Source organism: Acanthopagrus latus, chromosome 5 (genome assembly GCF_904848185.1).
Source record: "Acanthopagrus latus isolate v.2019 chromosome 5, fAcaLat1.1, whole genome shotgun sequence".
In the NCBI taxonomy this organism is placed as follows: domain Eukaryota; kingdom Metazoa; phylum Chordata; class Actinopteri; order Spariformes; family Sparidae; genus Acanthopagrus; species Acanthopagrus latus.
The window spans coordinates 3,808,306-3,833,688 of NC_051043.1; the positions used below are offsets into that span (position 1 = coordinate 3,808,306).

The 25,383-nt window shown below is 41.9% G+C and overlaps 1 protein-coding gene across 4 annotated transcripts in view; it reads left to right on the forward strand.

The window, feature by feature from the left end:
* Window positions 1-676: 676 nt before the first annotated feature.
* niban2b (niban apoptosis regulator 2b) overlaps window positions 677-25,383 on the forward strand; it is a 31,095-nt gene continuing 6,388 nt past the window's right edge. The window contains exons 1-10 of one of the 4 annotated variants that reach the window (XM_037098917.1): window positions 677-1,166; window positions 13,119-13,249; window positions 13,470-13,598; window positions 13,696-13,801; window positions 15,073-15,240; window positions 19,813-19,928; window positions 20,702-20,806; window positions 21,051-21,213; window positions 21,731-21,918; window positions 22,159-22,314. In XM_037098917.1, the coding sequence (XP_036954812.1) occupies window positions 1,112-1,166; window positions 13,119-13,249; window positions 13,470-13,598; window positions 13,696-13,801; window positions 15,073-15,240; window positions 19,813-19,928; window positions 20,702-20,806; window positions 21,051-21,213; window positions 21,731-21,918; window positions 22,159-22,314 (1,317 nt within the window). In that variant the 5' untranslated portion in view covers window positions 677-1,111. The remainder of the gene's footprint in view (window positions 1,167-13,118; window positions 13,250-13,469; window positions 13,599-13,695; window positions 13,802-15,072; window positions 15,241-19,812; window positions 19,929-20,701; window positions 20,807-21,050; window positions 21,214-21,730; window positions 21,919-22,158; window positions 22,315-25,383) is intronic. The other 3 variants (XM_037098916.1, XM_037098918.1, XM_037098915.1) reach the window with 3 other exon arrangements.

Genomic DNA, 25,383 nt, shown 5'->3' on the forward strand with positions numbered 1-25,383 from the left:
ACAGACAGACAGCAGCCTTCATGTAGGAGCGCACCGCAGGTAATGGTAGAAACACAGAGTGTCCACGAGGGGGCAGCAGAGGAGAGGCAGACTCCAGATCAGCTCCCTGCGAGAGGAGGGCAGAGGCAAAGCGCTGAAATCTGTCGGAGTCGCTGAAATCTGTCGGAGGAAAACATTCCGTTTCGAAAATGTTACATTATTCATTAGCATGTATCTATTTTGGCAGTTTAATACACCTATACAATTCTTCATATACGCCCTTGAGCATACAGGATGTTGAAGAGCTGGAAACTCTTGCGCTCCATAATGCTGTGTTTCAACTACTTAAAAAAAAAAAAAAAAAAACTTTCCCTGCAAAGGAAAATACTTTGAAATAAATCGAAAAATAAATACTGAACAGTGTTAAAATTAAATGGACCAAAAAATGAATAAAATGGAGAAATCGAAGAAGGCTTTGCCAAATTAATAGAAAGGTAAATAAATACAGAAATATTGATTTTATGTGACATTTGACAAATTAATGAATGTATACATTGTTATATTACTTTCATACATTTACTTGCATTGATTGGTATGTTGAGCCATTTCTTTCTTTCTTTATGTTTCATTTTGTCCAGTTCAGTCCTCCATATAAGTATGGTAAACAATTTCGGTAAAATATTTTTATTAAAAAAATCACTTAAAATCCAAACAATTCAAACAGTTATGGTCTGGTGTTACTGTTGTGGGAGAATCAGACTTGTGACCTGAATAATTTCCTACATGTTGGCTACAGCGCTGTGAAAGAGATGTTTTGTTTTCGGTAGCTCGTGTCTGCCATTATTCCCATGTTACGTGAACGCACCGCGTCCGGAAGGTGGGAGTTCGCCTCCAACTTTTAAAGAGGGTGTGTCCCTCCGAGAAAAAGGCCGTCAGTTTGTTTGGCAGCCAACTTTCTTGTCTTCTCCGCACCTCTCCTGCCAGAGTGCAGCCACACCGCCCGTCTTCAGCCCGCTGCTCCCACTCACGTTGAAGAGGAGCCGAGGCGCTTCCTACAGGATCTCAGTCTCTTTGTCTTAAGCACCTTTTGGAGACCAGTGGAGTCAGTCTGGGTCTGTGAGATTCAGCGACTATGGGGGACGTGATTTCCAGTCACCTGGATGAAGCCAAGCGGGAGATTATCACAGGTGAGGCGCTGTGCGGAGGTTTGTTTGCTGCGTGCTGCTGTGGCGTTTTGGCACGTGTGCGTTTTTACGCAGCGGCCACGCAGTATCAGGACGTTCTGTATCACCTTGGAGAAATGAAATCAGTCATGTTGCCCAGATGTGAGTGTGACTGTGTCTTCTGTGGAATGATCTAATCGCCTGTGGTGTCGATATTGGTGTACTGTTGCCTCTCACGCGAAGGTGTTGTGGATGCACGCAGGACAGTATTTCCTAACGCTGGGTCATGAGTGTGAACAGCCACCTCCCCACCTCCGCAGATCCTTTCACAGAGACCTGAAGACAGTCAGACGTATTGATTTGATGAGGTTTATGTCTTTCTTCTGTTCACTCACCACCTACTAGATGGTCCAGCAGCTTGTCAGTCTGTCACAAAGGACTCTGTTCGGAGGAACATGATGGTGTTCAAACTGGGCTTGATCTGTCCTGAACAGTTGAACTGTGGGCACTTAAAGGGGAACACTGACTGGTAGCCAAGATAATCTGCCTGGCAGTTCTCAGACTTATCAAAGTAAGATAGGGAAAAAGGTAGAGGCTGCACCCTTATCAGCCTCAGCTCTTACAAATGGACATTTGACATTGTTATTTGACCTGTCAGGACTTGTTCAGTTAAACACGAAGTCAGACTTCTGTAAGGCCTTTTACTTAGTGATGAACAGAAGTTACAGAAGGCGCAGGCAGTGCAGGGACTGGATTTTCTTTGTGCAAACTCTGGGCTTTTTCACTTTGATCACCTTTAACATGCACAAAAATGTAACTTAACACAACAAAGGAAAAGCAAAGACCCCAAAAAAGCAGGATACGACCTGTTTAACTAAAGCAGCCGGAGAGCTGAGAAGCTGACGCTATGCTGCAGAGCTCTTTGAGTTAATGGAGCTTTGGACCAGGACAGCTCTTTCACTTTAAGTGATTTTGTGCTTATTCTCAAGTAACCAGTTGGTGACCAGTGATTGGGTGTCGGCCCATCAAAAGTCAACTGAACCGAAACTTACATCCCTAAATAGAATTCAGATGCAATTCGCAGCCAATTGTTGTCCCAAACCACGTTTCTCTGGGGCTTGAGGGTTTGATCTGCTCCTGCCTAGGCCTGCTTACAGCCCAGTTCTTTCGTATTTTTTATACTTTTAATGAGCAAATACTTTTTTTTCTGATTTCAACTGATGGCCTGTTGGCCTTCCTAGCCCTGCAGATCCACGTACCTTTCTGTGTTAAACTAACGTTACAGCCTTGATTTCTTGAGTGAGGTACATACTCAAACCTGTGGGTGTTCATTAAACTACACACACACACACACACACACACACACACACACACACACACACACACACACACACACACACATACACACATATCTGATGTGGAATCTGAGGAATGCATGAAAAAGTGTGTGTCTGTGTGGCTGGATGGGAATGTCCTCCATGCCTTGAGCTGCACAGCAAGCGCCCCACAGTCTCTGCTGTCAAGTCAGGCTCAGTGCCTGTCTGGCTGCAAGGGAAGTGCCTGGATTTATCATTAAAGCATGACACACACACACTCTCACACATTTCACTCATTTTGTTAATTCCTGATGCATTCAGAGGGCGATGAACCACTTTGCTGCTGTGTGTGTTTGGAAATGACTTCTTATCAGACTAGAGGTAATCATGTTAAGAGGTAGCTTCATTATTCCCTCCATTGTAGTAGGTTTATGGCCAGTAGATGAATGGGCCACGCCTTCCTGTTTTCATCTAACTGTTCAAGCCTCACCTTGATGGCTGATAAGAAAAACTGTGGGAGTCCCAGAGCAGAGTCATAAGTAACCAGCAGGCAGTGTGTTCCACTTCCCAGATAACTTTCAGCATTAGGTCATTGTTACAGGGAGATGTGAGGGCGTGTTTAGGGTGGAAATGATCACATGATCAACCTCTCACTTCCCCTTGAAGTGCATGAGTGCACTTGTTCAAGCCAGGCTTACGTATGTACTTTTTTTTAAAAAACAAACTGAAAACTGACATTGAAGATCAACCAGTCAGTGGAACTTAAGAAATCATATTTTTCTAAATGTTTTGATCTGAACAGTTTGGAAGGTACCGTTCAAGAGAATAGGTCATTATTTACTATGGCTGTCAAGATATTGTTTATTTCAATTAATTATCATAGAAAAAATAACACTTATCTCACTTTATGACACCTTTGGACCAGCGTCTTTGTAAACATGATGGAGGCAGACACAGAGATGCAGGCCACAAGGACTGTGATTGGTCCAATTGAAAGCATGAAAGGACAGACAGGCTGCTCTTCAACAAGGATCCCGGTGGCAAACGCCGTCTTTACAGTCATGTTTGTATGGAGCTGCTGGCCTCCCTGCAGGCACGCTGCCTATCTGCTCTCTCTAGTCCAGAGACACAGCTGTGAGTTGGTGTGTTTTTAAAGGTGAAAGTCAGCTCACAGTCCACTCACAGCGCCATCAACGCAAACACACCAGCGCACATGTAGAAATGCTCATTGCGGTGGAGGCCACTTGAGTAGGTTAGAGTGTTAGCTCTGCATAGAGCCTCTGTTGTAACAACAGAAGCCAAACTTTGGTGGATGACTTAAAAGTCCCAGATTCTACTGCAGTCCATCCCGTTTTAGTGACAGCTTAAAGCCGTAGTCTGCAACAATTTTTTTTGTTATATTTGCTAAAATTGTAATTATGTTCTGATAGTAGAATACGATACAGGTCGGCTGTGTACAAATCCACTGTCTGTGGCTCCACCCAGTGGCTGTAATTTGATCTGCAAGAATCCACCGCTCCCGAAATCAACACAACCAATCAGAGCCAAGGGGAGTGTCTGAGAAGTGTCAATCACTCTCGTGCATACCCTGCTGTTAACAATGGCGTAACAATACATATAATAATTACAGTATCTCACAAAAGTGAGTACACCCCTCACATTTCTGCAAATATTTTATTATATCTTTTTATTGGACAACCCTGAAGAAATGACACTTTGATACAATGTAAAGTAGTCAGTGTACAGCTTGTATAACATTGTAAATTTGCTGTCCCCTCAAAAGAACTCAACACATTAATTATGTCTGAATCGCTGGCAACAAACGAGACTACACCCCTAGGTGAAAATGTTCAGATTGGTTCCAAAGGGTCAATATTTTGTGTGGCCACCATTATGTTCCAGCACTGCCTTAACTCTCTTAAGCATGGAGTTCATCATCACCAGAGCTTCACAGGCTGCCACTGGAATCCTCTTCCATTCCTCCATGACGATATCACGGAGCTGGTGGATGTTAGAGACCTTGCACTCCTCCACATTCCATTTGAGGATGCCCCACAGATGCTCAATAGGGTTTAGTTCTGGACACATGCTTGGCCAGTCCATCACCTTTACACTCAGCTTCTTTAGCAATGCGGTGGTCGTCTTGGAGGTGTGTTTGGGGTTGTTATCATGTTGGAATACTGCCCTGCGGCCCAGTTTCTGAAGGGAGGGGATTATGCTCTGCTTCAGTATGTCACAGTACATGTTGGCATTCATGGTTCCCTCAATGAACTGTAGCTCCCCAGTGCCTGCAGCACTCATGCAGCCCCAGACCATGACACTCCCACCACCATGCATGACTGTAGGCAAGACACCCTGGTTGCCGCCACAAACACTTGACACCATCTCAACCAAATAAGTTTATTTTGGTCTCATCAGACCACAGGACATGGTTTCAGTAATCCATAGTCTGCTTGTCTTCAGCAAACTGTTTGCAGGTTTTTTAATGCATCCTCTTTAGAAGAGGCCTCAGTGTGTGTACTGTATGGTCTGAGCACTGACTGCCCACCCCGTCAACCTCTGCAGCAATGCTGGCAGCACTCATACATCTATTTTCCAAAGACAACCTCTGGATATGACACTGAGCACATGCACTCAACTTCTTTGTTTGACCATGATGAGGCCTGTTCTGAATGGAACCTGTCCTGTTAAACCGCTGTATGGTCTTGGCCACCGTGCTGCAGCTCAGTTTCAGGGTGTTGGCTCCTCTTACAACCTGGGCCATCTTTATGTGGAGCAACAATTCTTTTTTTTTTTCAGATTCTCAGAGAGTTCTTTGCCGTGAGGTGCCATGTTGAACTTCCATTGACCAGTATAAGTATGTCAAACTAACAAGCCACATGACACTGGGGAGGGAAAATGGCTAATTTGACCCAGTTTGGACATTTTCACTTGTACTCACTTTTTTTTTCCTGCGGTTCAGATATTAATGGCTGTGTGTTGAGTCACATACTACTACTTTACATTGTAGCAAAGTGTCATTTCTTGTCCCATGAAAAGATAGTATAAAATATTCATAAAAATGTGAGGGACGTACCCAATTTTGTGAGATACTGTGTGTGTGTGTGTGTGTGTTTGTGTGTGTGTGTGTGTGTGTGTAATATATAATGGCTGAGCCTCAACCACTATTCGCTTGGTCAGTGGGAGAGAGGCCAGGAAACAGGACATCCTAAAATGTGGACTTCCACAGTGTTTTTCCTTGTTTTTCTCTGTGGTATGTGCAGGCTTTAGAGGGACTCCCAGGTGGCCAACTGACTGGCTCTCTGTGGCCTGGTGAGGTGTGGCAGTCTTACCCTCAACACACGCCCTGCTCAGCACAGAGAGGCCTGTTTTTTAAAGTGGTTCTGATAGCGGAAATACCTGCTGCTGGGTCCCTACAATGTATACACATACACTTATGCTGGAGGCAGAGCTGGTCTGAAAGTAGAAATGGGGTTGACCCCAACAAAGATTTACAGAAGGTTTCTGGTGAGGAGGGGGAAGTTGTTGGGGTGTTAGCTTCATAAAACCATCATCATGAATATAGGCTGGTCTAATCAGGCCTCAGGTCGTGTTGTTACAGTCCTGAAATTTTTAACTTCAATACAGTACCATGAAAAATAGGGACATTCGGTACCCTACCGTTGGAAAAAGTTAGAAAAGGTATTGAAAGATGAATATAGTGAGGCTTGTGTACTACGTGTTACGCGCGTAGAAAACGGCTTCAGGTTTATTTACTTGGGATCAGAGGTGGGATGAAACTGTCATCCCCTTCCACCTCTGTAACTGTAATACAGATGGCGAGGCAGAATATCAGACCAAGATTCCAGCCGTGTCTGTTGTAGTCCCCTATTCAGATTATATTAATACAGCACAGCAAACCCAAAAGGGGGTTTCCTGTGCAGGAAATGTTGGGTTCCTATGGCAAATTTCAGAGTGCCATTTAAAAAGGATCAGTTAACATTGTATTTTGACAATATGTTATTGTCTTTTGAAGGTTTTTGCTCATACAGCTGAGTCAGTGGTGCAGGCTTTGGTCACCAGCTGGTCACGGACTGTGTCTGTGTGCCTTTTGGTGCAGGAAGAAATACAATAGTTGCTAAATAAGGTGTTTTAAGAAAATAATTTTAACAATATTTTAAAGATTGTTTTTTTGATAATAATTCAGGTGTGCAATCTAAAGTCAGCCCAGGCTAATCTCCACACATTCACACGAGACCACACCGTACTTGAACTGTTTAGTTGAAGTATTGGAAATATTCATTAAATAGTTCAACTGGGACTGGAGGGAGTCCCATCTGACAGGAGAGGGTATACAGCTCAGATTTTGGGGTCTTGCCTCTCACACTGATCAGCAATGATGGTCCACCTTTGTGAGTCAGGTAAAAGCCTGCAGCAGAGCAGTGATGTGAACTAAACTGAACTAAAATCCTGCCCTGCCTCTAATTTTCCTCAGTAAACTTGTTTAAATTGATGTCTAAATCTGTGACCATTTGGTGCCCTAGATGCTTGCACAAGACTTTGTGTTCAGCTCCGATGGGAACACAGTCTAAATTTATGAGTCAGACCATGGGTCTATCTCAGAGGAATGTTTTTGTTAAGGCACCGTGGAGAAATGGAGGGTGGGGGTTTTCTCTTGTGTGTCCAGTAAACGGCAGTCTCTGAACTCAAGTCAACTCTATGATCAGATGTCTGTCATCATGCTGAAGTCATCATGGTGTCAGGGACAAGACAAGCTGCCATGTAAGGGAAATGTGGTGTTGGTTGGATCAGATTACCACAGCGACAGTCCTCATCATTAGGACTGATAGCTGGCCTCAGCACTGCAGAGGCCCCCTCGACAATTAGTCTGGTTGTTGGGTGCAGCACAACAAAGAGTCAGCTCGAGTCAGCAGCAGCGTCCTCGTATGTTCTTCCAGCCTTACATTTGTTCGGTGTCTTTTCCTGCAGTTGGTTGTGGCCGTTGATGTGCTACAACGTAGTCTCATTGACCCAAAAATGTTTTTCACATCTCATAATAGCGCAGAAGATCTCCACTGTTCTGTGCTGCTTAATTCAGCAAAGCATCTTTCACTCACAGTCAGTCAAGCCCCCACAATCTCACACACATACACACACACACACACACACACACACACACACTAGTTCATGGCCCCATGAGTTATGTCGCCTCCCCCTTGTATCAGAGCAGCATATCACTGGCCCCATTCACACTGCTCTTTCAGTGCGGGAATCATCCGCTGATTCTTTGACGCAGCAGAGGTGAGCTGGCCTCTGTTTGAGTGGAAAAAGTCGGAGGCGCAGAGCAGGGCAAGTCAGTCTGATGGTGTTCAAAGTCTGACAGCTAAACAGATCCCTCACACTTCAAATAAAAGAGAAATTTCCCACGCTTCAACCAGCGAAGCAATGTTGCAGGACTAATCAGCAGTACGAAGGTAACTGGTAGCGTCTTTGGCAACAAGAAGAAAACAAGCAGTTATACATGGAAATATCTGTCGTCCTGTCCGTCCTACTGATGTTACCTTTCTTTCCCAGCAAAAAACTTTAACTCACATGTGTTTATCTCCTCGCACTATTGTGTTTTTGTAGTTACATACTGAAAAAAAAAAACACTGCAACAGTCAGCCCTCCTAATGTTAAGTTGATGTTTTAGTTTGCAGTCTATCCAACCCTGTCTGTCTGTCTTGTTAACGTAGCTAATGTTAGCTGGTAATTGTATTCCTTGATCTGTTTTATTTCCCAGCCACTTCCAGCCCTGTTCTGTGACTCTGTGCCAGAGAACTGTAACACTGAATACAACTGATGTTATTTGTTATGTTGGATAAGCATGAATGGGTAATGGTGTTCATGAACTGCAGCTCGGAAAAAATTGTGATAATCACATAACTAATTACCGGGCAGCAGAGCCAAAGCTTGGAGTTATATTTTAGTATTTTCCATATTTAAAATGTTTTGATTCATGGCATTAATGACAATTCATTTTACTTTAAAGTGTGCACATTTCTTTTTAAAGGCACTGCCTCACAGGACCCGGGGTCCACCCACCACAGTCTCATGATATCCTCAGGGAAACACTGATACCATAATGCTCCTTGAGAATCACACTTTAATTATCTCCTGTAGTGTTTATGACCACAGGTTTGTAACTAATGATTTTCCACTGAAAAGTTGCATTTCATTGCATTTTTAGAGTCTGCAGGTTTGGTTTTTAATTGTAGGCGTGAACGAGATCTTTGCATCGCTGATGTGGTCGGGTTGTTATGTGATTACACTGACTGGCTTTTCCAAAAGAAGCATGTCAAGCATAGAACAAGCTGCTGCTGAAACTGAAGATTGGAGTTCAGTTATAAGTTATAAATACTAGTATAGTTATACATATCCCGTGACTGAATGGGCTGTCAGTGTGATCAGGGAAGAGTCTGATGGTATTTTAGAAATAGGGATTGCACAATGATGAAGAAGTTCTAAATTTCCGCTCAAACCTGCTATGGTCAGCGGGGAGGGAATTCACAGGCTTTCTCATGCAGTCATAATCATATGGAGCTTAGTGCTGTGTGACTAAGCTGAGAGTCATACACATACAGATGATAGCATTGTTTCTGTCTGCTGCGTGTATTGCGTGAGTCAGCACTGACTGTTTCCTGCTCCCCCACCCATGATGCACTTGCACTACAGTGCCCTGGCCCCTCCCACCCAAAGGGTGGAAGTAGATAGGAGGGGCACACATGTTTTGAGAGGTGCAGAACTCACCAAAATCACTGCTGGGCTGGACTGTAGTCTTGACAGCTGATAACATTCTCAGGAGTCGGGCTAGATTCAAATGTGTCTTTAGTCTGCCATATGTTGGTGTTGTGTTCGAGACACAATGAGCATTTCAGTTATTAATCAAGCGCATGCTCAGATTTCATGATTTAGTTTCACTTGGCACTCATACAGTTTTTGAATTCAAATCTCGTATCTTTCATCTTGGAACTTAGCGTTGGAACAGCCATTTGTGTCCAGGCAACTTCTGCCATGTAAGACTCTCTTAAATTAGGTACTAAATAATAAGTAACATTCACCCCCACTTCACACTGTAATTTACATTCCTGATACAGCTTTTTTATGTTTCATTGTCATACGCATCCGTGCACTAAGTCTGGAAATGTGCAGCATCATGTGACTGGTGTGACCTATGACTGGTGGCTTGTTTGAATCTGTAGTTACCTCTTGTCTAATTTCTGGAATCTCCCCTTTAACGTATGTTACACAAGTGACATGACTGAATAATGTTTTAAGACAGAGCAGGATCTGTCCCTGAACCTAACCAAATCATGACTGATTAGCAACGTTAATAACAATCAGTAAGTAATGATATGAACTGTCCGTCAGCATGCTTTACTTATATAGTCTGACCAGATGTTGCATGTAGTGTTCGTGGCTAACTTGATTTCAGGGCCCTTTCACGTGCAAAACTGGTGCTAGGAGGGGATGTCCTGGTCATAGTTTGAAGCTCAAGGCCACTGACCACACTGCCATGTGAGTTGGGAGTGAGAATGTGTTAGGGAAAATACATTTAGCCAGGCATTAATGTATTTTTGAAAACTACAATAGTGCTATCTAATCTATCTAACAGTACATGTCAGCCTACATCCAGTAATAATTAAAAATTACTCTTAACTCTGTCTAAAAAAACGTGGGTCTGGACTTTCTCCTTACTCCATCTCTCATTTTCTTAGCTAAGGGTCACATTCCTCTTGAGACTTCCTGTCTGACCCAGAAAACAATTCGCTGTTGCTTTTTTTTTTTTTTTTTTTCCTGACGGTGTGCCAGTCAGTCACACCACTGATTTTTAGGGAATAAAATCCGAGAGCTACATCCAGAGATTTGTACGAGAGCATGGAAGCAAGAATGTCTACACTTGAAGACGTCGTGTCATTAACTGTTGGTTTTCACTTCATTTGTTAACCTCTGACACAGCGGCTGCTCTTTGGACGCAACTCCCCTCTATTGACGTCTTTCATGAAGTGTGAGACATTCTTTGTGGGAGAGAGTGGAGCAGGAGGCGACTGACTCAGACTGGCGGGATGTGTAAGAGATGCACTTCACTCTTTGGTCACCATGATGTTTATTCAGGAGGGTTTGCTTTAATCCTCACAGTTTAAACAATGATGTCAGGCTCTTTTTACCTGTATCCACCAAGTGTTATTCAGAATGTTGTCCAGTGACTTTCTACTTACTGGGAGTTTTCCATGCTTTTTTCTGACCACCTGTCAGAATTTCTTAATGAACCAGTTACTGATGAAGCAAACTGATATATTGTCCAAGTCTTTTCTTTTGTTGTTTCTAGATTCAGATGGACTACTGTTTGTCTTTGGGTTTATGAGTACGTGAACAAAGCTGTTTTTGTTACCCAGGAGGAAAGTACAGTGTACCCTGTTGGGTCTTATGCCTCATTAGCCTAATTATGTTATTGGCAAAGGTGTGTGTGTGATTTATCATTAACAGTAAGACCTATTCGGGGTGTTGTTTATCGCAGTTGGTAGAGCGGGCGTCCCATGTGCAGGCCACGTGTCACTCCCCCTCTCTCCCATCGTGTTTCCTGTCTATCTCCAGCTGTCCTTTAAATAAAGCCAATAAAATGCCAAAAAAAATATTTTTAAAGAAAGAAAAAAACAGTAAGACCTATTCAACAACACTTGCATGGTCTGTTTTTGCTCCATACGAGCAGATGACACATCTGAATCAGGGAAAGTCACTTGATTTGGATTCACCTACAGTAGCCATAATGTGGCTTCTATCACTAATTCTATCTATGCACCGAGAGAGGTTAAGTAGCGTAAGCATTACATTCACAGGTGTATAGTGTAAGAGGTTAGTCATGAGAAGGCCAACCAGAGCTCCAGCACACTAATGATGTGGGCTCACTGATAAAGCACAAAAAGAGCAGTGTGATGTGGCACATTTTACACTTTGTCAAGTCTGTGTTTGACTTTCACCTTCAAATGTTCCCACATGAATAACTCCGGGCTCTCAGGTCACTGGACTGGGTGGGTGTCCATTGGTGAGAGAGAAAGTGTGTCTAGTTATACTCGTACACTTGTATGAACAAATAAAAGGGTGTGAGTTGTTTTGCTATTTAAGGTTTGAATTAGGTTTAGGTTAGAGTTAAGTTTAGATTGACATTAGGTTCAGCCGTGAGGTTAGGCATAGTTGTGATGGGTAAGGTTCTAGCAAGGGTTAGGATTATATTCATCAGCCAATATACATACTTTTAATGCAATGATCCCTCAAATGTGGTTATCCAACACTTTTGACAAAGACACAGTGCCTTTAAAAAGTAGGGATGTGTCTATCCGTTATTTAGTATGGGTACTGGTCCAATATTTGCCAAAATCCCTGGATCAGATATCTGTGAGGGGGAAATGTATAATATGATTTATTAGTTTAAACTCTTCCATAAAGTCTTAAATTATAAGCAGCATGCTGTAAAGCGAGCAGCTGATTGCAATTTATGCAAAGGAAATTGAAGAGTCACTCTGTGAAAAGGTAATTGAAGAGGTCAAGTCAAGGGATGGACACAGAAACATTTCCAGTGTTGGAGACTGGTGAGGGAGGCCTCCAAGACACCTATGACTGTTCTGGAGGAGTTAAAAGCTTCAGCAGCTGATCTGGGAGAGACTGTTTACAACAACTGTTGCCTGGGTTCTTCACAAGGCAAAGCTTAATGGGAGAAAGGCAAACAGAAAGCCACTGTTAAAGACAGCTCATTAAATCTCAACTAGAGCTCACTCAATGGCATGTGGGAGACTCCAAGGTCAAGAAAAAGGTTCTTTGGTCTGACGAGACCAAAATGGAGTTTTTTGGCCATCAGACTTAACACTATGTTTGGTGGTAACGTAGATGGTAAAATTAAAATGTGATTCAGTCTAACTATGACTTGGGAGAAGATTTATTTTCCAGCAAGACAATAACCCTAAGCATACAGTGAAAGCTGCACAGAAATGGTCTGAAGACAACAAGGTGAATGTTCTGGAGTGGCCAAATCAAAGCCCACACCTCACATCTAGTACATACTGACTTGAAGGGGGTTAATACTTATGCAATCACTCATTTGACCTTTTATTAATTATTTTATATATATATATATATATATATATATATATATATATATATATATATATATATATATATATATATATATAATATAATATAATATAATATAATATAATATAATATAATATAATATAATATAATATAATATAATATAAAAATGTTTTAATAAATTATATTGACCATGAGTCAGTGTATAAAAGCAATAAAGTGGGAAAACATTCAAGGGGTGAATCTTTTATAGGCATTGTAAGTACTGAGGGCAGGATATTTAACAGTCTTAATTAAAACTTTACGGTCTAAAATAACAGCACTGCAAACTTGATAAACTTCACTGGAAAGAGTGTGTGTGTGTGTGTGTGTGTGTGTGTGTGTGTGTGTGTGTGTGTGTGTGTGTGTGTGTGTGTGTGTTCAAATGAATGTTGAAAGTCCACATATGTCACAGCCTGAAGCTGAATGCTCATTGTGCTCATTGTTTCAAGCACCATGTGAAGCACAATAAACATTACAGTCATTGTATTCTTGACAGTGTGCGTTTTGTGTGTTTCAGCTCAGACTGGGGTGGTGATGGGGAAGTTTGGACATCTGTATGAGCAGCAGTATGCAGTGGCTCTCTTTAATGAAGTTCGCTTTGACATAGAAGGAGGAGGCAGCCCTCAACCCCAACTACTACACCGCAAGGTATAATATCCTCTTCCACTTCCACTCCCTCTGCTCCACTCTGCATGAGCTCAACAGCAGAACTTCTGAGAATCTGACAAAATGTTTTCTAAATTTTTTTGCAACTGTATTCAAGGGCACTTCTGCCCAGAAAGGAGTGTGTGTCCAGCACACCTTCTACCTGCCTGTGCAGTATACTATCACTATCATGTCATTGAATTGAAATGTGTTTCACACACAGATTCCACTGGAGAACAAGTCCATCTTCTCCGGCTCACTCTTTCAGTACCTGGATGAGAATAAGAAATGGAGGAACCGCTTCTTCTTTGTCCCAGACTCCTATAACATCAGTTACTATGACAACAAAGCGGTGAGGAGAACATAAGTGTCTATACAGACTGTTTTATAGGATGCTTGTTTCCCTAACTGCACAACATGATAACCCTGCCCCATGTCTTCACTACCAGGCTCATGACAGACACCTCCATCCCAAAGGAACCATCAACTGTGCCGGCTACAAAGTTCTGACATCTATTGAGCAATACATGGATCTTATCAGCAACTGCCTGCCTGGTGAGGCGGAGGATGGGATTAATGCTGATCATTTTAAGCAGTTTTTTTTTTATTCTATTCCATTTTTCATGATCAAAATGTCATGTTTTCATTAATATTTATTTTATTATTTCTAATGATAGCTCTCAAAAAAACCAATGTGACTGAGTTGGCAATAGGAAGATAGAATGAAACAAAGGAGCATCTGAGATATGATGTTCTATTAACATAAGATTATTACAGGCATCAATTACTTTGGTCATTATGGCTTCACCTTTACATCAAATGGAAAACTTAAGTAGACTCTGTGAAGAGCCTAATCGCCTCATTTACTCATCCTAAAACAAACTTTTCAAAATCATCTTTGATTTGGTCCAAATTAATCCTCAATTCACAGAATAAGATGTGAAAATATCATCACTGCTCGCCATTTCTTGTCAACCCCGAAGTCACTGTCCTGGTCAGAGCTGCTGTAAATCACCTCCTTACCGTATTGCCTATTTTCAAACTGACCTCCATTGGTCTTTTAAGCTATGTTCAGTCCCAGTTTGGTCTTTTGGGCTGCCAAATCCAGTTGAGCCCAACCATGTCTCCTACTTTGACCCCTCTGATCCGAGGTCTTGGTCCAGACGAATGCTAGGGCCACTTGCTCCATGGCTAACTTAGCCGTAAACCTATTAGCTAATGATAGCTGCACTAGCTACAGCCGAGGTTAGCAAGCATAGTAAATAATAACTGTAAACATAAATAAGTAAATAGTGACCTGTGTAAACATAACGCTTTTTTTTAAATGAATTGACTCAAGAATGAATTGAATATAAATTAGCTTAACTTCTTAACTTTACACAAGGCTCTAAAATAAATTATGTTGTAATTCTCTAAGCTACATTCACACTAAAAAAAATGTTAGACAGACTAATGAATAAATAATAATCAAGTCACAAAAATAGCCTTTTCTTGGTGGGATGTTGATGATGACTTCAGGAGTCTGACAGCGTGAGGAACAAAGCTGCTCTGTAGTCTGGTGGTATGACAGTGGGTACTCGTGTATCATTTGCCGGATGGCAGCAAGTGATGCTCAGTAGAAGGGCAACAACCAACGCTTTCTGTTGTTAAAAATGTTCTGTGGGCTTGATTATTGCCTGACTGCACTGCATGGATTGATAATGCTGCTGCTGAAGTCTACATTAATCTCTTGAATACACATAGACACTCCTCATTCATTATAGGACCTACAACATACTAACTAATAATTGCTTGGTATTTTTATGTTGTGTCAATTTTTTTTCCAGGTGTGAAAGCCAAGTTGGGAAGTTCACCTTTCCTGAAGTGTGCCACCCAGTTCCCTCTGATCCTGTGGCACCCTTACGCCCGTCACCATTACTTCTGTGTGGCGACAGAGAAAGAGCAGCAGAAGTGGCACGCTGTCCTTCTGGACTGTGTCAGACATGCCAATGATGGTGAGTGCCAACCAACTAATGAGAGCAACAAAAGACACACAATACAAACACAACCTTAGTAATCCTGTGATGGACAGAAACGACCGAACACGTTTCATGAGGGTAAGATGTCCCTACATTGGTTATTAATGCCCCAATTAGTTGATGATTCAGTCATGCAAAGCGCTTTTTCGATTAGATGCTTTACAGTGCTTTAATGAGTTAAATGAAGTTACAAGGCGCTGGGACACATCAGCCTTCACTGATGCTCTGGGTAGGTTTATTAGATAAATATGAACTTGAGTCTTTTGATTAAGTCTGTGGCTGCCTTGGGCTGCAAGCTGAATGGCGTGGATCAAAGCCTCCCCACATGTGGCCTCTGGAACAGTCTGTGAGACTGCATATCTGTCACTTGAACTTATTTGGCTCTCTGTCCACTTGCTTTAATTGCTATAGAGATATTTTGTGGAAAAATGGAGATTGCAGTGAGAGCAAGAATGGCCTCATCCTGGAAGAGTTCCTCCAGTGTTCTGTGTTAGAACAAAAACATTTGATGGGTTTTGATAAGAGCTTTGTTGAAATGAAAGTATCACTTTTCTACACTTATTCACAGACCTTTAAGGTCATCTAAGTTTGTAAAATGATATTAGATGATGAAACAGTTCTTTTGAATCAGAATGTCTCATCTTGTCTTACATGCTCAGCCCCAGTATCGAATCACTTGTATTGCGCTGCACAGGTTTTCTTCTATCTAAATTGTGGAGCAATTCAATCCCAGTACTTTATCCGGCCCCTCTCAGACATGAAGCCATGTATTTTGGGAAACATTCCTGAAAGTGATATTTCAGATGCACTTTTCTCCAGACTCACAATCTAGTGTACTGACCAAAAAAGGTTAGAAAACAAGACCAGTCTCTGCAGTCCTCCCATTGTGCATAACCGGCTCCATCAGAGGACGTAACTTTTATCCAAAATGCAGATATTCTTGCTTTCAACTATGCATTCATATGTGCTTAATGACTATCCCACTGATGTAGACAGGGGGGGTGTATTTTCCTTCTTCTGTGCAGAGTTTGCCTGGGTTAGGGTTAGGGTTAAATGCACCAGTACCAGTTTCACTGTGTTGTACATTGTATGATATGTGATCAGATCTTTTTCTCAAAGTGAGGAAGTCCAGTATCCAGTTGCAAAGTGTTGTACTGAAGCCCAGATTATTTAGTGTTCTGATCAACGTCATGGGTGAGATGGTGTTGAGTGCTGAGCTCAGGTCAACAAAGCGCAGTAGATACGGCATCCTCTGTGGATCGGTTGTTCCTGAAAGTATACTGGTGAGGGTCCAGGCTGGCAGGGATGTTGTGTATGATGTGCTGGAGAACTGATTTCTCAACATCACAAGTGTAAATCAGAGTAAATAAATACACCCTGGTGTCAGGCCATGGCATATTTACCTGGCTGCCATGGTGCTCATCTCAGATTAACACAGTGTCAGAGGTAGGACCCAAGGAGGAAGCTGTCACTTACAACAGAAGCTTTGTTCTAACTACACATCTGCTGTTTACTTTAGCAGAGACTTCATCAACTGACAGCTGCTGCAGTTCATCCACCACACCTGCACTTACAATCTCAGACACACAGTTTATAGTTATTGTTGGGTGAAACAGAAACGGACAAATTTGTGTTTGTACTAATTTATTAACACACCGCACACACAGTCCCAGAGTGTAGATTTACCAGGCTCTGTTTCGTGTGAGGTGTATACAGACAAAGCCAGCAGAACTGCCCGAGTGGCACTCTGTTTTCATAAGATAAGACTGTGATTCAGGAAGTTTCCACATCCAACATTCCAGCTACTTGTACACAATATACAAGTCTAGAACTCAGACTGTCATGTAACTTTATCAAGTTACTGAAAAAGCCCTCTCTCTTATGCTTACGTTTTACCTTTTAACCACACAACCTAAACCCTTTTCAGACACCTAGCAGTTTTGGTACCTACACCTAACCAACTGTCCAAAACTTGTTATATGTAATATGTCTGAAAGCAGCCTTTGCCTATTTATTATCACAAACTTGACCACAGAGCACTGAACAGGTAAAACTGATGATAGAGGGCTCGCTGACCAAAGCTGCCATATCTGATGAATCAATAGTTGGATCAGCAGGAATACATCAAAAAAACTTGTTTTCCATTCAGTGCAAGCATTTCTTAAACACTGTTTTTTTTTTTAGATTAAAAAAAACAAATGTTTTAACTTTTTGTAATATTTGCATACAGTAACTATGGTGTTATTAATGTCAAAGAAACTGGTTAGGCGTCTGTCAGTCAGTCATCGGACAGGAAGCAAACTCGGATCCCATGCATGAAGATTTCCCATCAACCTCCCCAGCTTCCACACCCTTCTGCCTACCTGGCTACATAAAGGAGACTACTCCATGCACCCTAGACATTAACACTACATGTAAATATTGAGGCACAGTATAAATAAACAGAAGTCCTTCGATACCGGGCGACTATAAAGGCCAAGTTACCAGTATATTTACCACCCTGTGTTACAGGTACACAATATTTGCATTCAGATCAATCAAGTTGTCACTGTTTATCCTTCTTTGCTTATGAACAAACCAGACAGAATGTGTTACAGCGTGTTTGATGGCGGTGCCAGAGGCAGTGAGTGGTAGTTACAGCATGGCTTAACAACAGCACATTGTTTAGACTGCACTGTGTCCAAGTCTGCTCTCAATCAGGATCCATTCCCTCAGTCCTTCTAGCTCTGACTGCATGTCTCTTAATCATAAGCATTTTTGGGAGCTTTGAAATATTGTATATAATACTGTACTCTTAACTTTTGCAGCTGTAAAACCTGAATGTGAAGCCAGGACCACACAGATTTGTATACAAACTGTGGATTTTCAGACTTTCTTTTCACCTCAGAAGCAGTTTTGCATTTGCTTTAATGCCTCTGCAGCATCTAGCATTGATTGGAAACCTGTGTTAGCTGTGAGGGCTGGGCCTGTGAGGAACATGGAAGAGGAAATGGTACCAATAGTTAACATGCCTGAGCCGTGACAAAGACCAGCTGCATGACGTGTGAGCGGCTGAATGACTCCATATGTTCACTGTGTGCCGCACAGAGACCTGCACTGACTTTTTAACAGCTCTGTTAAAAAGTCAAGGTGTGGGTGCACTGATCTCACCTCAGGTCAACCAGCCTTTATTCTTCACGCAGAGGGTTCTGTTAGCGTGAAAGCAAATGTAAAATTAGGACTATAAATGAACCAGACTGAGAATTAATGCCCTCCTAAATTAAATTCGGGGTAGGAAAAATACAGAGTCATGCACCCCAAAAACTTGATAAGAGCAGCATTTTTAGAATTTTGCCTTAAAATGGTAAAAATAATTTTTTTCTTCTATAAAACATATATTCAATAGGATTTCAAAGAGAGAAAGGAATTGTCTCTGAATCCATGCATACCCTGTTGTGTTTTTATCTGCTGATTTGGTGACAGAAAGGGCAGCGACATGCAGCAAGGGCCTCCATCTGGATTCAAACCAGGAGGTAGTCGTTATTTAGCCCTCATTTCTACCCCCTTCTTTTTTCTTTTTCTTTTTCCTTTTTGGTCTTTTCTAGAGGATTGGAGGCTTGTAGTGTAAGGACATGATAAGGTGGATGAAATACTCCTGATGATGTCATGATTCTAGACTTTTTCTAGGAAATGTCCCCGCTACCGTAGACGAAACAGAGTAGGTGCCAAGAGTCTGGTAACTCTATCCTTTATTTCTCCTTTTCTAGTATAAATATCACTGGGACTTGAAAGAAGCCACAGCTAAATCCAGAAGATGTGACTGATGTTGTGCAATGTGTTAAAAGGAGAAGCAATTTTGTTGGTTGTTCAGATGGAATAGGAGACAGTTAATCCTGATCTTTGGTTTGAAATCCCGTCGTGAGCAGAGGCTCAGTCAAAATAACAACCCCCTCTTTGAGAGGGTCTTGGGACTTCCTGTTCCTGGTACTACAAGCAGCTCTCGTCCTGCCGCTGCTCTCCCCCACATGCATGTCATCGCTGGGAATTCTCAAGAACTGAGATTCAGATTTTCATTTCCTTTGGAAGGCAGACAACTTCAAGCAATTTAGAGAAGTTTCACTTTTTTTTTTTAGGGGCAATGTCTTTCTCACGCACCATTTGACTCCGCTGTTGATTACTGCCATTTAAACTTAAACGGTGCGCGCGTGCGCACACACACAGTTTCAATTTCAGTCGGGGAAAAAAATAAATTTCTGCAGGATTAAGGAAAAGTTTGACTTATCACAGTAGGAAATATGTTACTAATTATTTTGGAGCTGCTCGTGAAGTTAATAATGACTCTGACTTACTCCTAGTATGATGTCGGTGTGAGCTAGCATGAACAACACCAATACCCTGAGCCTGAAAGCCAAATGGAATTCAGCCATCGTTCATCAATCGCCTGTGCTTTTCTTACTGTCACATGTCCAAATATGGTCCATCAAATAGGTTTATGATAATGATGGCATGAAAAATGGCAGCCTAGATAGTGTGCTTAACAGCTAACAGCTACTAATCCTCCCATCCCAGGTTTGTCAGAGGAGAATAAAATCCAAACGCCAGCCTTTACTGACGCAGTACGACTTTACCGCCAAGCTCAAGGACACTATGGCACCTGGGAGATGATGTGTGGTGAACCATCACAGGTGAGTGTGGCAGTAGTAGCATCTAACCTCTTGGAGTATGCCTGTTCTTTTCAAGTTGGAATGAAGTCATGCTGCAGTATCACTGATGAAACACACCAGACTTGGTTCTGTATTTTCTGTCAGCAACTCTGACACGCTTTATGTAACATACAGATCAATCACAGGGAAACACATTCTCTAAATTCCTGCCCTAACCTGATTCCTTCCATTAGCATCGTTTATGGTGTGCATCTCAACAAAGTGAGACTCTTGACTGTCTGCTGAGTGTTTCCACTTTTGCTCTTGCACGGCCCATGTTTCTACTGAGCTGTGCTAACAGCCATGCTGCAAACCCACAAAGACATCACATGATGTTCCAGCTCTTTAATGGCTGATCCTCCTTTTTAACAGGAAAACAACTGTTTATGTGAATAAGATGTTACATGGTAATTAGGAACAGCCATTTAGCAAAAACCGCTCAGGAAAGAACCAAAGGAACATGACAGAGATCCCGACACGTTGATCCGATCCTCAAAATCTCAATCTGGTATACGTATGACAAAAAGGATTAGCATCAGAATCAGGGTTGTATGTTCAATAATGTAGCTCTCCAAAGAGGACTATAGCAATTAAAATACATTGTTTTTAATCCAGTCATACTGCACGGAGAAAATGTGTTATGCTTTTGTAAAATATATACTTATACGTGTGTGTGTGTGTGTGTGTGTGTGTGTGTGTGTGTGTGTGTGTGTGTGTGTGTGTGTGTGTGTGTGTGTGTGTGTGTGTGTGTGTAGATTCTGTCTAACCTGGTGATGGAGGGTCTCCTGCCTGAGCTGAGGGACCTCATCTCCCCCCGCCTAAAGGGCAAACTACATGACAGGCAGAGGAACTGGATGCTGGTACGAATCTTCTCCACATACATCCACTTACACAGTATGTCTTTTTAAATTAAATCATTTTTTTAAAAAAAAGAATAACTCTACAGATCTTTAAGAAGGTGAACAGGGTGAAGAGGCTGGTATCTCAAAACATAAATGCCAACTAGGGCCCGAGGCATTTCTTTCCCTTAAACAAAGCAACTAAACAGAGCAGGAGTTTCTGCCTTCATATGTGTGTTTGTTTCCTCTGTGTCTGTGTGTGTAGATCAGTGATGCGGTATACAGCCTGGTGCAGGGACAGTGTCAGGCCCAGTATGAGGCAGTGTTGCAGAAGTGTGAGGTGGCGCGCTCCTCTCTGGAGGCCTCCATACGCACAGACATGGACCAGATCATCTCCTCCAAGGAGCACATCACCAACAAGATCAGAGGTTGGTGAAAGATCGGACACTGATATGTGCTGAAAGACTGAGGGGATTCATTTCTCAATCTATGTTTTTTATGCTGTTATTTTTTTAAAATGGTATGCCTGTCTGAATCAGTGATTATTCTTCATTGTTACATGAAAGGCATCCAGTCTAGAATGTGACACTAAGTAAAGGTAAAAATTGATTCTAGTGGCACACTTGCCACTCCATCAACAAAGAAAAAAAATGCTTATGCTTATTTTTGCGAACCCTTAACCACAATAAGTTACTGCTGATATATAATCTGACCTATTGTATTTATATATTGTAATGTTACAGTGCACACTTGCTTTAAAGAATTTAAAGGAAAGAAAGAAACATTGAGTTAAAACCAAGAGCCAAATTACGCCCCATGTGATCTGGCTGCATTTTACAACTTATATGCACATTTTCTGCAAAAGTAATGTAGTCTTCACACTGACTGAATAGTGAAGGAGATCTTTGTCTCAAAGAGTGACCCATGTCCATCGTTCCCCCACAGCGGTAGTTCTCCACAAATCTGAGAAGCTGCTGAAGGTGAGCATCCAGCCCTACATCAGCTCCATCCTGGACGCCCTGATGGAGCCGACCAGCCGAGGCTTCGCTGAAGTCCGTGATGTGTTCTTCAGGGAACTGGTGGACATGAGCAAGAACACCCTCAATGACGGCAGTAAGGAGGCCTTGGCACAGGTGAGGAGGTAGAAGAGGTGGTTAAGGACTGACAGACCATTAGACCTTTCAGGACTAAAGAAATGTATGTATGAACCGGTATTGCCATCAGCTGTGCAGTGACTTTAAAATCAGGAACCCCATGATAGTTCAGTGATTTGTGAAACTGGGAGAACCATTTTATTTATTTTTTTTTTACCCTCATCCCTGCCTTCTCCTCCTCCTCCTCCTCCTCCTCCTCCTCCTCCTCCTCCTCCTCAGCACATGGAAAAGATTTCCATGCTGGCCTTCCACCCGGTGAAGATGCAGAGCTGCTACGAGAAGGTGGAGCAGCTGAGTCTGGAGGGTCTGCAGCAGAGGTTTGACGTCTCCAGCCCCTCAGTGTTCGTCCAGAGGGCCCAGATCCTCATGAGAGAGGTGACGCTCTAACACTCGTCCCGTTTGCAGTCTGGGTTTTTACGCTGGAAGCTGTGCTGGTCCTCAGTTACAGCTTCATTCTGGTTAATTACAGCTTCAAGTCTTATTTTCACAGTTATGTCCACAGTCTCAGTCATTATAACATTGTACTTATCGAATGATTGGCTAAGATTGAGGCAGCACAATGACATCATATCAACTCAGTCGGACTGGTCAGAAAGTCAAGCAGACATGTAATAAACCATCCAAAAACATTTCTAGATTAGACTAGGGATGTAAGTAATAATCCCTCATTTCACAGGAAAACTGTGTCCTGAGCAGCAGTTATGTAATCATAGCTTGGCAACTGTAACTACTTTCACAGCAGGTCTCAAGTTTCAGGTTTCTAAGCATGCTACAGTGGTTGCAGGGTTTAAGAGCGGTGCTTCTGTCCTATTGGATTGAAGTATCTTTGCCTGAGGTGACTTTGCTAAACTCTTCAGTTCATCCTCATCCTCATCTCCCTTTTTCTTATGTGAACATGAAAACACAAACGAAACAGCAGAAACCTGAGCTTTGTGTGGCCTGTACACTTAGAAAGCCAGAAAGTCCTTTCTGTCATTAGTTGAACTTCATTTAGTTTATATATGATGCTTTCTACATTGTACTCAGTCTTAGCAAAGACATCCAAGAGGCAAGAGAAAGCCATTCTGGCAATCCAACCCCCCCCCCCAGATAAATCACATCATGACCTCCTCATTGAGGCTCAGTGGGGGGGGTCTACACTTTAACTCAAGGTCATTTAGAGTTCACGTATTGTTTAGAAGCAGCATACATTCAAGCTGTGAAGCCTGTCCTCAAGTCCCACACTGCAAAAAGTAAAGATAAATCCAAGTCTTGAAAAATCTACAAATCTACATCCCTTTAGTCCCTTTAAGTCCATTTAGTAGCAGTAGGTGAAGTGTGCCCAGCGTTCTTAGAATTGTGGATGTTCAAACTTCCCTTTTTTTCGGAGCACTGTAGACACTAAAGCCTGATTTCTGGTGCCGTGCACCTGAAGAATTTTGCTACGTCACATTGCCATTATGTTGCACAGTGTGATTGGTAGTCACTGCAGCAGATGGACGATTGTTTGTAGGAACCTTCAAGAACACTGAAACCTTTAACTGAGTCACTGATGGAAAAACATTACACAGTTTGGTTCTTTTTGTGCAGCTGCACCAATCACAAGTGCTTAGCTCTCTTATACAAATTAGTCCCATTTCCACAGTCAAGAATAAACTTTAAATGTAGCTTTGTAGTGTAGGAGCATAAGTAACACAGTGTCGATAGAAATAGTGTGTGGTGCTCTTCTGTAACGGGGCCTTTCTCATAGTGGCTAAATCATTGAAAAGCACACATTTCCACCACTAGGTCTCTATCAGGGCTGCAAACAACATGATGTGGCATCGTTTGTATAAAAGATTTAAGCCCTTTTGTGCTAATCACGTGATTGGCTTAGATTGGAGGTGCAAAATGTCAGTCAGACAGGTCAGAAAGTCAAGCAGACATGTTATAAACCATCCAATATTTTTTTCTATATTATCTTAACATTCATTTGGAAAAGATAGCCTACCAATGACTGCACCAGAGATGTAAGTAATAATCCCTCATTGCACAAGAAAACTGTGTACACAAATGTGTCCTGGACAGCAGTTATGTAATCATAGCTTGACAACTGTAACTAGGCACAGCAGGCCTCAAGCTTCGGGTTTCTAAGCATGCTACAGTGCTGTTCCTGGGTGATAATCTGCCGTGATTTATCACTTTCAGACTACAACACAGCAACCAAAGGATCCAGAGTGCAGTGCTTCTGTCCTGCTCTCTGACTGAAGTAACTTTGCCTGAGATTACTAAACTCTTTGGTTTATCCTCATGCTCAAATCCTTTTTTCTCATGATAAAAACATACCAGGTGAAACAAACAGAAAAAAACATTGAAACAATGAAATGACAAGAGAACAGGAGACATGAAAGTTTACATGCATGTATAAATAATCTGATAACCCAACATGCTGTGGAATAGAAGGCAAGCCTGAACAGAAAATTACTTTATAAAAACATGTCAAATGAGAAAGGTATTAAGTAGAGCGCATACCTCCACCAAGGCATGACAGTCCCCTTTAATTCAATCAGGCCGAATCCAATATAAAATGAAATGGATTTAAATCTGTCTGATCCAGATTTATTAGGATCTACATCACATTGGCCTCACGCAAATATACCAGCCACCTAAATACAGCTGTTTTTGTTTTTTTTAAATTGAGACATGCAATCAGAAATTGCCTCATCTCGCAATGTTGAAAGAAAGTGAGACACACTTTCTGGATCTGTCCTTTTATCCTTTGGGGTCTTTTCTGGCCTGAGACCAATTCTCCATCCAAATGGAAATCCTTTCAGTAGACTGTGTAATCCTGCAGATAAACCAGCCAACCAGTGACTGGACACAGCTGAAAACGCAATGTGAAGTAAATACACTTGTGCATTTCCATAAAAATCCTTGTCAAATAATCAGATGTATGTATGGACATGTTTTTCTGACAGTAAATTGTACATAATGGTGCTGGGCAGATGCTACCTTCAAATGCTCTCAGAAATCTCGTCAGTATCGTGAAGTTTGTTCAGGCAAATACAGTATTTCTTATCTGGTTAAAATACAAAAGCCAAAAGGTTTCAATACTGTAGATTTCTGACTACAGATGTTTTTCTGGGACTGTATTTATAAAGCGTTGTGGTACTAAGAGTTGCTCCTTGTGATGAAAGTCTAAGAAAATTATTAGAAATATGGAGTTTCAAAGAATTTTTCCTCAAAATTAAGACTAGCTCCTTGTAAAGGTAAAGGTTATTCATAAAGCATCTCAGCAAGAGAGTTCCTCAGGTGAAAATGTGTTAGAAGTAGGGAGCAGGCACTAAAGGAACCCAAGGAGATTTTTCATTAGAGAAGAAGGGAGTAAATAAAACACCACAGTTTAGATCATGCAGGCAGTGTGTGTGGTCGATCTCATTAGAGAAGCGATCAAATCTCTGACAACGCAGTAACACCAGAAGAGCA